General features: G+C 45.4%; 1 protein-coding gene across 13 annotated transcripts in view; it reads right to left on the bottom strand.

Moving 5' to 3' along the window:
• AOPEP (aminopeptidase O (putative)) overlaps positions 1–17,257 on the bottom strand; it is a 335,871-nt gene that overhangs the window by 95,606 nt on the left and 223,008 nt on the right. For all 13 annotated transcript variants that reach the window (XR_014139966.1, XR_014139965.1, XR_014139968.1 and 10 more), the window contains 2 exons: positions 14,676–14,719; positions 4,623–4,683 (listed from right to left, as the gene is read on the bottom strand). Coding sequence is in view for 7 of the 13 variants with exons in the window: in XM_081802940.1 (XP_081659066.1) it covers positions 4,623–4,683; positions 14,676–14,719 (105 nt within the window). In the remaining 6 variants the exon portion in view is untranslated. The remainder of the gene's footprint in view (positions 1–4,622; positions 4,684–14,675; positions 14,720–17,257) is intronic.

Below are 17,257 nucleotides of genomic sequence, written 5' to 3'. Positions count from 1 at the left end.
CAAAAATACAGATGATTTCAGTTACATTTATTTGGTGGGGGATTTTAAGGCATCATGCACTCAGATTTTAATTCATCTAATAGTTTTAGAGCAGTACTGTTCACTAGGAATATATGCGAGCCGCATTTGTCATTTACAATTTCCTAGTTGCCACATTTAAAAAGTAAGATGTAACAGCTAAAATTAATTTTAATAATATATCTTACTGGGTATATATACATTGGGTTATGACGTAGCCAAAACAGTATCGTTTTGACATGTAACCGATATTTTAAAAACCATTAAAGAGACATTTTACCTTCCTTTTTTTGTAATAAATCTTCTAAATCTGATGTGTTTTCACAGTCCACCTCAAGTGCTAAATTTTAACCAGAAATGCTTGGTCTGTATTTAGATTTCATAAAATTTACGGTTAAAAAAAGTAGATTCATTCACATACCCAAAGTTGTTCCAAACAAAACCTGAATTATTAGATCTTAAATTTAGATGTGGATTAGATTAAAAATTCAGCTCTTCAGGCACACTAGATATTTTTCAAGTGCTGAATAATTACATGTGGCTAGCGGCTGCCATACTGGACAGTGAGACCCCGAGCACCTACTGTGCACATCACAGCAGGTAAGACAAGATGAGTCGGACAGAGTCCTTATTTCCTCTGGGTGGGGAAGCCTATGTATGAGACACATATACAAATAGTAACAATGTAAGGCAGGTCATGACACTTGCTAAGTACACAGAAAGGAAAGCATTCCAAGGAGAAAAGGGAATGCACAAAGGAAGGTCGGTGGCAAAGAAACAAACATTTAGAGATTGGTAATTATGGCTGGGCATAAACCTAGGAGGGTAGAAATTAAAGTTTAAAAAGACAGCCTGGGGCAGTTCTGCTGATAGCCTCAAATAGCAAGCCAAAGAGTCTGTCCTCAATCCACAGTTAATGGGGGATAAGTTTTTGGTGAGGAGGAATCTTTTAGAAAGATCCACTTAGTATTGATGCGGAACGGCTTCGTGGCTAAAAAACCAATTAGCTACTGAACCGGTCCAAGCAAAATATAATGAAAAAAATGGGGGAGGCGGTAGGAAAGGAAAGAAAATTCGAAATGTAATAAATATGTATATAGGGATACCAGGACTTGGCAATGTGGCCAGGAACTCAAGGAAAAAGAGGAGTCAGAGAATTCTGTAGCAACTAAAATAAGGCAGTACAGATAAAAGGCTGGATGGGAAAGTTATTTCTAACGTATCTGCACATAAATGTTTTAAAAGGAATTGGAATATATGTGCATACAGGCTGGTGGGGGGGTTTGGAAGAGACACTTGGGCAGACATTAAAAGAAGTCAATATCTATTTATAGAACAGTCAAATTAGCAGAATGGGCGACTTTCTTAGAAATAATGTATACTATTTGGGGCGAGGAGGGAATCTGAGTAAATTAAATTACAGTACTATTCGTTAGAAGGCTAGGCAGCTGTTGAAAATTACTGCTCTTAAATTATATCAAAGGATAAGGAAAGCTGCTTAAGATATACTTTTAAATGAGAACTTTCAGCTTGGATAATAAGATTCCAATTTTGTTTAAAAAGGATATGCACCTACATTCTGTATAGCACAGAAAATGTGTGGAAGGACCCACACCATGCTGTTAGCCAGCATGGATTATCTCTGCAGAGAAAGACTGATGGGGGCAAGGGCTTTTCCTTTTTATATCTTGCTATTGCTTGAACTTGCTACAGAGAACACATTATTTGAGTTTTAAAAAGGGAGACAAAGGAAAGGGTAAACCATGTATTCAGACCTCCAGAAAAATGACTGAAAGGACTTATATCAAAAAATTATCTCTGGGCCATTTTAATTTTCTTATTTTGAACTTTTTATATTCTAAAATAAATACATAATACTTCTATAACCAGAAAAAAACAAGTCATAAAAGGAAATAATCTATAATACTGACGGTACAATCAATTTTAAATCTGTTTGCAAAGCCAAAGGTTACAGGGTTGGGTGTTCTTTAAAGAGGTTTGGATCCAATTTCTTTTACTTCTTTGGGGCTCATGCTTACTTTTATTGCCGCTGAAGTGATTTCCACATTTTTTTTAATGATTTCCATTCAGTGTGGCCAAAAAGGAAAATCGAGGCCAACCACAAGGCAAGCCTTCCTGAGAGGAGACAAAAAGCCTCTGTAACCTGTGGAATGAAAACTTTACCAGGAGAACGTGACTCTTTTGTCATGAATGACTTCAGTTGCTGGTGGACAGAAATTTTTAACGAGAACAAAGAGCATCGAAGTGATTTCAGTGCTCTGGTTGTCAATCCCGGCCAAGCACACTCGTAACTTTATATTATAATGATGGGGACAAAGAACAAGGTGTCCCATTCACCGCCAGCTGGCTGCACCCAGAGGGTCCCGGGCCTTTGCAGAGCCTTTCACTGAAGTGGAACCGAGAAGGAACTCTCAAGGAGTGCAGAAAGGACCGTGAGCGAGTAAATCATCATCAACCATGTAAACAATGGCAGAGAATGGGTACGGAGATGAAAAGGTGCCTTCTGATCATTCACCAATGGAAAGATATGCACTAAATCAGGGTCCTTTCTGTCTGACGCTGTTGTTTTTACTGAACAGTTAAGCGCCCAAGGAAATACCAGTTGGGTCTTAAAGACAATTTATAGCTAGGCTGGCCTCATTGCACCTGGCTGTGTTTTGACAGCAGGTTTCGTCAGTTTATAGCAGAAATTCTTGTCTACACTATAAGCTGTCACAAATGCAACTAGACCTTGGAAAAAATGCACTGCTCAGAGGCAAATCTCTCCCTTCACCGCGCCCCTCCCCCTTTTAATGAAAAGCAAAAGCCTCCTGCTGGTGGCAAAGCCTCCTTCTCTTCAGGCGAAATTAGGGAGCCTCCTGGGACTGAGAGGGTCAGCCCCAGTGTTACAGCCCAAGTGGGGTGCGCCTGCTTCTGGGCACTCGATTAAGGACTCTTTCTTTTCTCTTCCCTCGGGGCTAACTGTTGAATACAGCGGTCTTGTTGTGTGGAGCCAGGAAATTTCGGGATCCTGCTCTCTGAGCTCCCCACTCTTTCCAGTTTCCAGGCCATGGAAAGAATGTCTGGGCGCCTTGCAACAGCCTGGCCTCGGAACACAAGGCCCACAGCTTTGGCGAATGCCCTCTGCCCCCATCTCAAACAAGAAGGCAACGCTTGGCTATTTGGGATCAGACAAACCTTAACTTTCTTTTTGAGATTTTTCTCCGCAGTAAATGGCCGGGTTCGGAAGCCCCCGTCTTAGAAATCCCAGGACCTCACTATAACACATACAAGTTGACAGAGCTGCCTCCCAGGACTGCTGCCTTACCCACCCGTTTGGTTTTGCTTTTTTAGACCTCAGGGTTTTATTTTTTATTTTTTTGCTCCCAGAAGGATTGGGCCAAATAAATAACTTTTTAACAGGTGACATGCATCCCCGAACAGAAGGCACTGCATCCTTTTTAGGAACGAGTTCATGGCGGCTGGTGGCCGACATTTTCCCCTGTGTGATAGCACGGACAAAGATGTGAAGAGAGGGATGAAAAGTAATGGAGAGCAGCCCCTCCTGTTCCTTAATTTCATGGTTCACAGACATTCATTGACATTCAGACACTCCCAAGGGGAAGCTCATATAACCAGCCGTGAAACTAGAAACGAGCAGGCTAAGGAGGCTGCTTGCCTGGGCCCAGGGCAGAGTTTCTCACAGCCATGGGGGTCCACTCCCAGACACTAGGGCTCACTCTGATGGGTCTGCAGCTGCTCGGGGGGCGGGGGTGCAGCCCAGCCTGGGAAGCTCCAGGCCTGCAGGGTCCCTTGATCGGCTCCACACGGGATGCCACCCTCAACTTCCCAGGGCCTATGCTCTGGCAAGGGTCGGCCCTCGGGGGCTGCCTGTCAGGCTCCAGGAAGCACAGGACCTGGGGATGAGAGTGGAGGGAGACGAGGCTCCAAGCTAGGCAGTTCCCATGGAGCTGGGACTGGTCGGGAATGTCTCTCCCTCAGACGTGCCCATGGGCTGAAAGGGAGGGAGACAGTAGAACCACCATTCAGCTGGGATAGGTCCCGGTCCATAAGATGAAGAAATGAACCTACATGGCTCATTCGGATCACACCAGCTTGAGGCAGGGATGCAGAACCAGGCGAGGAAGTTGAGGGGCAGCTGCAGCGGGGAAATGATGGAGAACTAAGGGCGTAAGAGGAAAGCTGTAGGCAAGCCAGCTCACTCACTCACCTGGCTGTATCCAAAAAGCAGAGCTGGAGACCACCTGCTCAACCGACCGGTGGCCTTGAAGTGTTGCCTGGTGACACCACCCACAATGTACACCACACTTTGCAAGATCTCACTTAACACACAGTTCAAGGTCAACCAGCATGCCCACCTACAGCCCCACAGTCCCCTGAGGCAGAGGCCGGAGGCACACACCATGATCGCAGGCGGAAAAGGGTGGGAGACCGTCATTTTCCTGACTTACAGATACTCCACTTCAGTAAGATGGTTACTTTTATAACTACACATACAAACAAATCATTGTCAAAATTGATACGCTAAGCAGCAAGCTTCACTCTCCTCTACAGACCCTCCTGAGCAGTCATGTTGAGCCCACCTGTGGTATTCCAGAACTCTCAAGCCAGTCTCGGAAGATGTTTTCCACAGACAACTCAAGCCTTTAAAAATAAAGCAAAAAGTCAAGGATTAAAACGGTACAGAGCACTTATTATATACCTAGCACCTTTTTCTATAACTATTCGGGTAGATCACAGCATCGATCTTCCAGAGAAGTACCTGTTCCCTGGAGAAAAGCAACGCCGTGCCAGGTTCAAGCGCAGAGGGCACTCAGTCACACTCAGCGCAGCTTCGGTCAACAGGGATGTGCACGATGGGATCTAAAAATCGGAGGCACACTGTAATAGGTGCTCTTAATGCCTCGAGAGGAACTGTTGGGTTGGGAGCCCCAATTCAGGGAGGAGAGGACACATCAGGCACGACTGCTTCCTCCACAGTTGGCAGCAAAGTGAAATCGGAACGCTCCAGCACTTAGCACATCAAAATGAAATTTGAACTTTATCGTGATGGGGGCTGCGGCAGGCACAGATGGCACGATCCCCTGTCAGAGCGCAGAGGGGCCCGGCTGCGGGGAGTGTGCGTAAGCAGGCCCACGGGCTGCTTTATTTGAAATAAAAGTTGCTCGTTAAGTCTGACCCAAAGTCAGCTCCAATTCTTTTGGTTTCATGTCCTGCTGATTTGAATACTCCTTCAATTCGTGAAGTATCCAGTATATTTAGGGTCAACAGACCTTAGGTTGCATCTTCCTGTGTTCCTGGGCTAATGACATTTAAAGCAACCGCAGTCCCTGTCTAGATACCCCCGGCCCCTGCTCCATCTCCCCGCTGGCAGAGGCCTTTCCCGAGCCCTTTCCCAGGCTGTGTGTGCGGCATCCACCACGCTCCCTGCCCTCTGCGCCATGGCATTCCGCACTGCGTGCCTGCCATCTATTTCATTACTTGCCCTTTAACTGTCCCCTCACTGGATCGAAGCTCTCTGAGATCAGGGTCTACGGCTGTTTGACTCACTTCTCGAGATCCAGAATGGAGACCAGTTCCTGGTATAAAAGATGCTTCCCATAGATATTTTTTATTTGAATGAATGAAAACACATTTCACTTTTGTTTCAATAAAAAGTATTCACTTTTAATTTAAAAACCACCTTTCCCAGTAAGAGATTCCCAATGTGTTAAACTCCAAACCTATAAAAATTTTATATATTATATTCTACATCGTACATAAATATATATACATATATATATACATACATACACACACACACACAGAGATATATAAATAATATTCCTTCCCTCCCTTTAGGGATTGCAGAGAAGTTGTGGAAAGACACAATGCCATCCATCTGTGATGTTAAGGTGCTGAAGCCAGTGCTCCCTCACCTCCTGGGCTATGCTCCAGGCTGGGCAGTAGTGAGAAAGGGAGGAGGGAGAAGCGGGCCTGGATGGGGTTGGGGAAGAAGGGGCTGACTGATATTTTTGCGACCTTCTCTTCCCCAGTGAGAAGCAAGTCACTGGTGTGCCTTGGTCTTCCTGGGCCAGGGCAAAAGCAAATGTTGCAGAAGGGCGCAACTATTAGTATTTCCAAAGAAAACGGAGGGCAGGAGGGACTACGCAGAGTAAGTGGTTTGGATTCATTTCAAGATGATGCCCATCTGTGGGATGACCGGGGAAGGGGAGAGGCCAGAAGTGGAGAAGGGGAGAACAATGACCTCCCCAGGATGCTTGCGCTGGGCTCCTCCAGGTTCGCGGGCTCAGTGGAATTACTGGGCGTGCCTTGTATGCAGGTGCCCACAGGGGCCACCATCCCCGAGCCTTGCCCCACTACTTCTTCGTGGTCACTCAACAGCATCAATCCAGGTGCGAGCGGCCAAGTTCCTGCTGTGACGCAGAGCGTGGAGGCATGTGTGTGCATGCACGTGTGCAGCACGTGGGGCAGGGGTGGGTGGGTGGGTGACTGGAAGGGAGGAGGTGGCTCTCAGAGCACCTTAGATCCAGATCACTGTTCTTCTTTGGGCTCGGTCGGCCGCACTGGGAGGTGCTGGCAATGCCCTTCACAGGCCTGACTGATCTGCTGGGAGGAGGAGGAGAGCAGGGCTGAAGGGGCCCCTTAGAGAAGTGTCTGAGGAACTCAAAGCTGATTTGCTTTCTAACGAAACGTGCAAGGCTGCAAGGTCAGACAGACTGTATAATTTCCGCTGAAGGTAAGAGGCTCCGTGGAAGGCCTGCTCTTGTGGGGAAGGAACGCAGACCATCCCCACCTTGTCTGGCACCCAGGAGGGGGGGTTCACTTGGTGGTGCTGGGTTCCTGCCCTGGGGCCTCAACAGCTGGGGATCTGCTGGTGCTCTAAGTTGTCTATCCTGATTGAGAGGCACGCCTGCTTTCTCCCGGGTCCTTCCTTCCCTGAAGCTTTTCCTAAGTCGCCCATTCATCTGCTTCCTTTCCAGCCAGAGAGGGGCACTGGGATGTCAGGAGCCCTCCAGAGCCCTGGGGCCAAGAGCTCCCGTCACCCTCCTTCCAGCGATCTCAGGAAAGCCAACGCAAGAGGCTGACTCTGACCCAAGCTTTGTTGAGCTGTGGCATTCTAGGAAAACGGGCATTCTTAAATCTCGCCCAACTTGAGAGGAAGACAGGGGATTTAGAAAGGATTTAGACAAGAAGGGTAGTGAGGATCAAAGGGGCGAGTACACTGGGTCCACAAGGGGGGTCGAGGGAATTGGGGTTCAATGTCCTGAAGAAGAGAAGTCTGGGAGTGACTTCATGGCCATTTTTGAGTGATTTTACAAAAGAGGGCGAACAGCTGTTGTGCATAGTCATGGAGGAGCGAGTAAGAGGACGTGGACATAAATTTCCTTCAGGGAATTTTAGCTGGAACACACAGTTTTTTGTTTTGTTTTGTTTTGTTTTTTAAAGATTGTATTTATTTATTTGACAGAGAGAGACACAGCGAGAGAGGGAACACAAGCAGAGGGAATGGGAGGGGGGAGAAGCAGGCTTCCCACCGAGCAGGGAGCCCGACGCGGGGCTCGATCCCAGGACCCTGGGATCATGACCTGAGCCGAAGGCAGACGCCTAACAACTGAGCCACCCAGGCGCCCCCAAACACACAGTTTCAAGGGTGGCATGGGGAGGGGCCAGGGAGCTGAGCCCTGGAATGTCACTGAGCAAGGCCCAAGTCTTCACCAGAGAAAACTGAAGAATGGGCAACACTTCTCCCTGCGGCATTGGTTCGGTGGATGCCTACAGGGCACAAGGTTCTGTGGAGGGCTGAGCTGGGAACCCCAGGGCTGCACTGTCTGATACGGACACATACCAGGCATGCCCACAGTGCCACCAGCGCTAATGCAGAGATGTGGGACTACGTAGAAGGAGGACGGTGGGAGGCATGTCAGGGGAGTCTTCTTCAAGGAAGCAATGCTTGAACCATGTCATGGAGGAAGGCTGTGCTGCCCCCAACGATGGTGCAGAGCCAGCAAAATGGAAGGAAAGTGCATGCAGGGCAAAGGGAGCAGAAGCAGGAAAGTCCAAAACCATGGTCAACTGGGCAGACACACAGAATGAGGTGAGGGAAAAAAGGGGTGTTCTGTGAGAACCCTGACATCCTGCCATTGAGCCTTGGCCTCATCGAGGAGGCTCGGAGCATGTCCACAGAATGGCACAAACAAAAGGGAGTCGAGGAGGAGTAACAGAAGCGAAAGAGGCCGGAGGCAGGGAGACCAAAGTGGAGACTGTGAACAACTTGTGCTACAGTCTATGACCTGAAGAGCTGGCCGGGCCAACTGTGTGGTTGGTTATTCCACTGGAAAGTAATAAGGCAAATTTTGCGTTGCCATATTTAGTGTTTGTACACACAGGTCCTATTATGGAGTGGCCCCAAAAACAAAGCAAACAAAAACCCCTCTGCCCACTACCAAGTAAAGGCATAAAAGTAGTAGCTAATGCTTACTGAACACCTACTGTGTACCAGACACTAGAAAGAATATCCCATTTAAACTTGACATTATTTGCACAAGACCAATATTAGTATCCCCATTTCAGAGATGAGCAAATGCACATTCTGGGAAGTTAAGGGACTTAACCAAGGCCACACAGATCCAAGTCTATGCTGCCTGGCTACGAAGCCCCCACTTTTCTTTCTATGCTGAACTTAGGCATCATGATACATCGATTGTGATTTTGGGGGGCAGGCAAGCCTGTGGAAAAGGAGGGCCTGTGCTTACACCAAACAGCCCTGCCTTCTCCTTCTTGCTCACATCTCTCCTGCCGAAGGCGGCCTGGCCCCTGCTGTGGTCACCCTGTTTGTCTGCCCTTCATTTACAGTTCTGAAGAGATGGGGAGACCCTTGGGAGGAGCAAAAGTGTAAGGGCAGGAGAGTTCATCGTTCAGCTGCATCCAGGAGCAAAAGACACTCTCCCGTGAATGAAAAGAACATGTGTTTTCAGATCACTTTCCTTTGGAAAAGTTCACAGCATCTTATAACCATTATCACTTCATTCCTCGTAATATCCTTGTGAAGTGGGTGTCAATTATTGTGTGGCTTTGAGCCGATGGAGAAACTGCAGCATAAGAAAACTGGCCAAAGTCAGGCCAGACAAAGGGCTAAAGAAAAGACCCAGGTTTCTAGACTCCCAGTACCAGTGCAGACATCGAACCACACTGATGCCTGTCTGGGGATTGCTAACAGGGAATGAGACTTTAAACTATGAGAGAATGATGAAAGCAGTAACTTCAGCTGCTAAAAAAAAAAAAAAATGAAGGTACTATAAGTGGCCTTACTTCCCAAGGAAATTATGAGAGATGTGTGATAATGCTGAAATTTTTTTAAGTAGGCTCCATGCCCAACATGGGCCTCAAACCCACAACCTCAAGATCAAGAGTCATATGCTCTACCAACTGAGCCAGCCAGGCACCCCAATAATGCTTAATCAGCAAGGAAGAAATGAACTGCAGACTGTTTGGAGGGAAAAAGTAACAATTCCATAGTTTTTGCTGTTTTGATCGTAGTAATTGAGATGACGGTGCAGGTGAATTTTTAGGTCTGGACTTGGATAGATAGCCATGGTAAAGCAAAAGTTGACTTTTTCAGATCAAGACACTCAGAGTCTAAGCCAGTGGTGAATGTTTCCCCTCTGAGATCATGTGGCTTAAATAATCACAACAACAAGCAGAAGCATTTCCACTTCGCTAGGACCCTGGACTTACAGGAAATTACTCTTCTGCATGTCTGATCACTATGGAAATTGATTTTATACAGATAGCCAGAAGTACACAGACCCACGACTGCATGCCCCCATATTTGTACTAGTGAGCGGTACTTGCGCCTCATTACCCAAGCCTCCTGGATAGCTGGAACAGCAGGTTGTTTTACCCCCTGGCTGGAGAGTACCCTCTCTGCACTCGTACATCCTGTAAGGCCACTCTTGAGTTTCAGGCATCTGTCTCCAGGCCCTCTGAGCTATAAATGTGGTCACACATAGTTAGCACAGCAGGGGAGAGAATATGTTGGACACCGTGGCATAATGCGGGTGAGAGAAATAACTGTGCTTCAAGTGGAGAAAGTTGAAAGGCAGGGGCTCTTCCCTTTGTGATACTAACATGCCTAGGGCTCGTGTGAAAATGGTATTGCACGCGCTGTATTGCTTGTTCAGTTGATTTCTGAGGGCCGAGGGACGCGGATGGCTGGGCTGGCCTGCAGCTCTATCTGCCACTTGTGCCTATCACCTGCGGCCGATCAGAAGAGAGGTCCTCACCGCTCTCTGCTCCCACCTGCAGCCCTTGAGAGTCTAACAATCACGTTCTATCCGCGCCTCTGAAGGAAAGCACAACTTTCACAACTTTCTAAGGCCCCCCGCAACTGTCACGTGAACTAAACCACAGATGGAAGGAACGCTGGAAGTGCAGGTACTGGATGAACGCAAGCACTGGGGCCCTCGGTGCTCAGGGTCTGAAATGGAAAAGCCCTCGTTCGGCAGTGCGACCGACATTCCTCACAGATTTTTAAATTTTCGTAGTTTAGGTTTTTAAGTTCCCTCTCTACATGTGGATACAAATAGTGTGCATCTCAGAACTCTGCACATGGTTATTTGTTTCTCGATCAAAAGGAGTCATTTGTGCTCAGGCAGATAATGAGAATGGCTGAGGTCACATCTATAAGCGAGCACTCCCTAGCTCCACGGGGGAGGCAGGGCAGTGAATGAAACCAAACACAGGGACATGCACACAGAGACATAATAACTGATGAGCAAAGAAAAAGCCACTGTTGGGGTGCCTGGGTAGCACAGTTGGTTAAGCGTCCAACTCTTGGTTTTGGCTCAGGTCGTGATCTCAGGGTCGTGAGACTGATCCCCACGTCGGGCTCCACGCTCAGTGCAGAGTTTGCTTAAGATTCTCTCTCCCGGGGCGCCTGGGTGGCTCAGTTGGTTAAACGACTGCCTTCGGCTCAGGTCATGATCCTGGAGTCCCGGGATCGAGTCCCACATCGGGCTCCCTGCTCGGCAGGGAGTCTGCTTCTCCCTCTGACCCTCCTCCCTCTCATGCTCTCTGTCTCTCATTCTCTCTCTCTCAAATAAATAAAATCTTTGAAAAAAAAAAAAAAGATAAAAAGATTCTCTCTCCCTCTGCTCCTCCCCCTGCTCTCTCCCCTGCTCTCAAATAAATAGATCTTAAAAAAAAAAAAAAAAAAAGGAAGAGCAAGCCACAGTTGATAGGGATGATGTATTAGTTGGGCAGGGAGCTCTTGCATCAGGGCCAGCTAGTGCCCAGGGTCTGTTTAGATTTCCTTCTAAGCACTTTCAGCTTTTTCTTCCCTTGGTCTCATAAAACATCAACATTTGAACAGAAACCTCACATTGAAGATGTCTAGAACACGACTCCTCACTCCCTCCCCTCCACCTCCAAATGCTCTCCCTCCCACTCCCTGCCCCACATGGATTCCCGAGACAAATTCCCAGCCCCCTCTGCTTCCAGCACTACTCCAAAGGGTCACTGAGTGGCCCAGAAAGAAAGGTCAGGTCGCGCTGGATTCCTCCACGTAACTTTCAAAACCAACCAACCAAGTCTTAATCCGTGGCCCCTCTGGAATATCCCTCAGATCTGTTCATTATTCCCAAACCCTCCTGCCACCGCCACATCCCTGCCCGGGTTCCAGCTCTAGATCTCTTGAGTGAACAGCTGTCTAGGTTTCTCATTGGTCTCATGACTTCTAGTCCTCCCTGCCCACATCGATCTTCCACCTTGCCCCCCAGAGTATCCTTCCAATCTGCTGATGGCACTCTCCTACTTAGAACCTTCGGTGTACTTCTCTGCCTGAAGGCTTGAGGCTAGGACGCATGGGCCTTTCCCTGTGCACCGAGGACTCTGAAACTCCCAAAAGTACCTCCTACACTGAATCATAACGATCTGTTTTCATGCATATCTTCATGTTGATTAGGAGCTCCCTGCAGGCTGGACATGGAATCTATTCCTTTCTGTCCCCTAGTGTCCAGCCTAAAGCCTGCTAGGGGAGGCGCTCAATAGATAATGTTAAATTAATCGAAGCAAGAGAACAATGCAAAACAGTGTGTCACAGAGGAGGCTGGCCCCTGAACACTAAGTGGCTGGTCTAATCTGAAGAACCTTGCCCCGCTCACAATGGCTCACGTGCCTGACAGATGTGCCCAAGGATCAGTTTGCAGCCGGGCTATAGATTAGAGGCTCTGGGGGTAGGTGTGGGGCCTTTGGAGACCCAGATAAAATTGGTACAATATGCTGCATAGGTAAAAGGGCAAACGGTCTGTTTTAATAGCTGAAATAGATTCTGACATTAGTTAGCAGGAAAGATGTTCAAGGTTCAGAAAATATTCTGCTATACTTGCTGAAATAGATTCATTGCAGGAAGGAAATCGCCTTAACTTTTAAGGGGAATTTTAAAAGGAAGCTTAAACCTGCTAGCCAAAACATGACCCTAACTGGGAAAGGCGTCCTCTCAGGGGGTGAAGGTTGGTGGTCGGTGGCCACCCTTAAACAGAGACCATCCCAACAAAAGTCTCTTTGTGGGCTCAACAGTGTGTCCCTCGATAAATATTCACAATGATAAGATCCCAGTCCCCCGGAGCCCTCGGAGCCAGAGGGCTCAGGGCCATCCCCATGAACTTCATAACCTTATTAGGAAGAGGATAAAAAGAAAGAAGCCCTTCCCAATTAAAAATGCACTTTGTTGCTTCCATGAAATTTGCTATATTTGTGCCCTAAGTTCTTCCAAAAGAATGTATAGTACAGACTGGTAATAAGAATACACCATTTCTAGTAATTGTCTTGTCTTTCTTTTCTTGCATTAGTTTCTAAGGAAACTGCTCCATCTTATCAGGGAATCTGAAAAGTTATTCCAGGGCAGGTACAGAAGAAAAGGGAGAAAAAAATGTCTTGCAGGTAAACTGTTGTTCCTGACCTTAGGAATAATGGCCACATCTGATGTGATTTTGCATGAAGAAAATCCGTATGTCTGCTTAAAAAGAAAGGGTGGTAAATCTGAAACACTTCAGACTTTCCAAAACAAGCCACACTTCCTTCAAGCAGCCTCCTGAAGAGCTAATAATCTTGGCCATTTACTAAAGCCCCACGCAATCTCCCTGTATAAGACTTCCTTCAGCATCAAAAGGCATGAACACAAAGAGGTAGAAATGAAGGAATTTATCAAATCATATGGGTATGTTCATTTTGTATGATGCACTGGCTTGCTCTATGTGTGTGTGTTCACATCTAATTTAAAAAAACAAGCAGATAACAATAACACTTCTAACAGTTGAAGCCAGAATTGGAAGTAGAAGGTGGAAGATGGGGAGTTTAAACAAAAGGCCAGGCAAAAGTCTAACACTTAGAAAAAAATCTTCATGTCTTCATGGCCCCTGGATACCCCCCTGAATTTGCATGTCACCTCCTGGTGGCTCAAACCCTGCCACCTTCCCTTTAAGACACTCCATTTGGACTGCCTATAAAGCTGGCCCACCTACATGGAGGATGGCCTTGCCTGGGTCCAAGTCAGTGTCTGCGTGAAAGAATTCATTTCCACATTTGGAAACCTATTATGAGCATAAAAACATTGTTAAATCTGTGGATCAGAAAGGAGAAGAACATTGACTCTTCTTCAAAGGAATGTTTAATTTCTCAAGATGCCCCCCCTCAACGTTAAATACCAATTTTGCTATTGGGAATTATGTTTCAGGGTATTCACTTCTAGTGTCTAAATTAAGATAGGAAATTAGAAGGAGAGGATTGGAATGAACCCAGTGTAAACTTTGATGTAGGTCCTAAACCTCCTCCTCCTATACGTGGTCAGCCCCTCAGTACCTCAGTGCTCTTACTGGGAAAATAGGGATAGACATGTCATGCACTAAATAGTGTTGGATGAAGGATTACCTGAGGGCCTGCATATAGGAAGTACTGCCCTCCAATACCCACTATGATGATGGTGTTGGGGGGGGTGGGGGTGTACTGTAATAAGGATTAAATGATTTACTATATGTAGATCCTGTATACAGGGCCTGAGGCACAGAAGATGACTATTGATATAACTGTTATCAATCATTGATTGAACACCTACTTTTCACAGATATTATCTCTTTTATTCCTCCCAAGGGTGAAAAACCGAAATTTGGAGGGATGAAGTAACTCACTCCGAATCTCAGAGCTGGGAAGGAGCCATGCTGGGGTAAGAACCTAGGAGAGCCTGACTTCAAATCCCAGGCTCTTATTACTACACTATACTTTTACCTTCAATTAAACAGCATTTCCTTATATTAAACCGTGTTAACTAGAGAACCCTAACTTAGAACTTTCCTCTCCTCCCTTCTTTTTCACAGCAGCTGAGGCCATGAAGTGTCCCTGGCTTGTCTCTCATACTACTTTCAGGCTTTTGACCCTGGGCCCTCCCAACGCTGCGTGCCCTGGCTCCCAATATCCACGCAGACCTAGCTCTAGGGCTGGTTGATTGTCCTGGGCTAGGTCCCTACTGCTGTTAAGAGACAAAGATTGAACTTTCTAGATTGCAACAAGCCAAACAATGGTAGGGTCATTTTTAACATTAAAAGTAAAACCGGGCTCTTAATTCCTAAATCGGTCCTCACCTTTTTTCTTCTGGGATATTCTCCAACAGCATTTGAAGGAAATCCTGGAAGAAGAAAAAAGCAAACCATTAAAGATGTCCATCAATAAATAACACTGTCCAGAATCGTGCCAGAGCCCGAGTGCTCCCAGCTGCTGACAGCTCACCTGCTAGGGAAGCTAGGTCTGTGTTGACATATTAGACTATATACTCTATATTTATTAATTTACCAGGGCTTCAATCCAATCAGTTAAAGAGATTTGTTTTGTAAAAACCGCAAATTGAAAAATGTACTGTTTGTTATTTTGACCTAACCCAACAGTTTATTTCATGTTTAACTATTTTCAAAAGGCTGACCATAGCATAAAGCACTATATCCCCTCTCTACTTAACCACGTTTTCCTCCTCTCCAGCTTTCCCTAGAGATCCTGTGACACCTGAACACTCTCAACTCCAACAAGAGGCTAGGAACTAACTTGCAACATTCTTGCATTGTTCTATGGAAAGATAAAGACAGGGGCGCCTAGGGGCTCAGTCAGTAGAGCATGCGACCCTTGATCTCAGGGTTGTGAGTTTGAGGCCCACACTGGGTATAGAAATTACTTAAAAAAAAAAAATACATATATATATATATATATATAAAACAAAAACAACCAACAAAAAGATGAAGACAAAAATCAAGACAATTAATATCCCAGTGGAGGAACAAAGATGTCACAATTACGAAATGGCTCGTGGGCCCCCGCCTCAGTCTGAAGCTACTTCTAGTGACACTGTGCAATCAATCTCCTATTGCTTCACATTTTGGATCTTTCAACAATAGATTTTTTTCAACCTAAACACATAACTTAGACACATCTATTTTTTCCTGTACTGTGGAAAATTTCAAATACATTCAAAAGTAGAGAAGAGTATAATTAACCTTTATGTACCCATCAACCCACAGCCAATCCGTCTTAACCTCTTAGCTGCCTCCTATATTATTCAGAAGTGAATCCCAAATGTTATATAACACCATCAATCAATGCTTCAGTAAATAACTCTAAAAGATAAGGACTCTTTAAAAATATAACCACAATACCATAGGCCTAAAAAAATTCACATATGAATGCTCAAGATTACATTTATATTTAATTTGCACGTTGAGTACTGTGACCAATCTTTTCAGCCCATAAATTCTAGAATCTTGATTTGGTCTCAACCAGATTTGTCAGATAAAATACAGGACGCCCAGTTAAATTGGGGGCATACTTACACTAAGAAATTATTTGTTGTTTATCTGAAATTTGAATTTAAGTGGGAGCTGTGCATTTTTATTTGCTAAGTGACCCAAGGCTAGTGGTAACCCTAAGTTATCTGAAGGGTTTAAGAAGATACATTTTGGATCAATACAGAACATGAGACAGAGAAGAACAATATTTAACTTTCTGGACTTGATATTGAACAATCAATAAGATCTACACTTGAAGTTTTTATTTTAATAAGTTGAAAATAATCGTTTAAAACGGGTCCTTTAAAGAGGGGCCTCTGTGTAAGCCCAGATGACCAAGCAGGATGCTACCAAACCAGAATTCCTGCAGAAAGAAGCCACACCCTCCACCCCACCCCCAAGAATCAAGTCTGCAGATCCAGGGTCAGCACAGGGCTCTGATGAGATCCATTTAAGACACGGTGCGAGATGGAAGCAGCACCGACCTCCGTATTACAAACAGATGGAATTAGAGAGGAATGGAAATCTGCGAAAAATTTGTATGATGAGGTGTTCTCTCTCCATCATGGCACTGAGCAGAGCCACCGTCCCTGTGTGCTTACAGGTGGCTAGGGCCATTTCTTCCAGAGGCCAAGTCTCCCTATTAGGAGTACTAATGAAAGATTTATTTCTCCTAACCTCTGTTCTCCTTCCAAGTCATTATTTGTCTACTGCTGCTTCACCTACAATAAATGATACAAAGAGTAACAAAACTAATATGAAGAACATGGATCATGTAGTCATAATGTAAAGGGACAACTCCAAATCGAATGTCTCACATCTGGACCTGCAGTGGGTATATGGAGAAAAAAAGGAAATGAGTAATATCTAGAATGTGAAGAATTATTTTTGTTTGAGGTTCTTAAAGTCATTATTTTTATAATTTTAACAATCATTTTGTTAAAAGGTTAAATTAGAAATTGATTTATCACAATCTGATATATTGATTACTTTGCAAATATTTCATTGGCTTACTGACAGTATTTTTGCTTCTTAAAAATCTGAGTGCTGTACTGATCATTTCTTACTAAATTTGCTTCATTATCTCCTTATAGTCCATATCAACTTATCCCATATTTGTCCAGTAATTTATGCTCAATTATGGGGGCGGGGAATGACATTAACTCAATGACAAGGGGGAGAACTGAATTGCAGGAGAAGCAGGAAATTCAGAGTTAACCTTAATTCTGCCCTTTTGCATTTTCCAATTACAATTGGATCTTTCTTTACAGAAATGCAGAGCACAATGTTCCAGAATTTTGTGTCAATATAGGATAAGTACAGGAGGTCCCCAAGAAACCTTGCTTCATTTTTAAGAAACCTTGTTCTGCCCCCTGGTAGGTGGCCATCTGCCT

Source organism: Leptonychotes weddellii, chromosome 14, assembly GCF_054177405.1.
Source record: "Leptonychotes weddellii isolate Sample4059 chromosome 14, ASM5417740v2, whole genome shotgun sequence".
Classification (NCBI taxonomy): Eukaryota; Metazoa; Chordata; class Mammalia; order Carnivora; family Phocidae; genus Leptonychotes; species Leptonychotes weddellii.
Note: the sequence above shows the minus strand (reverse complement) of the source record. Positions and strands in the feature narration are given on the sequence as shown.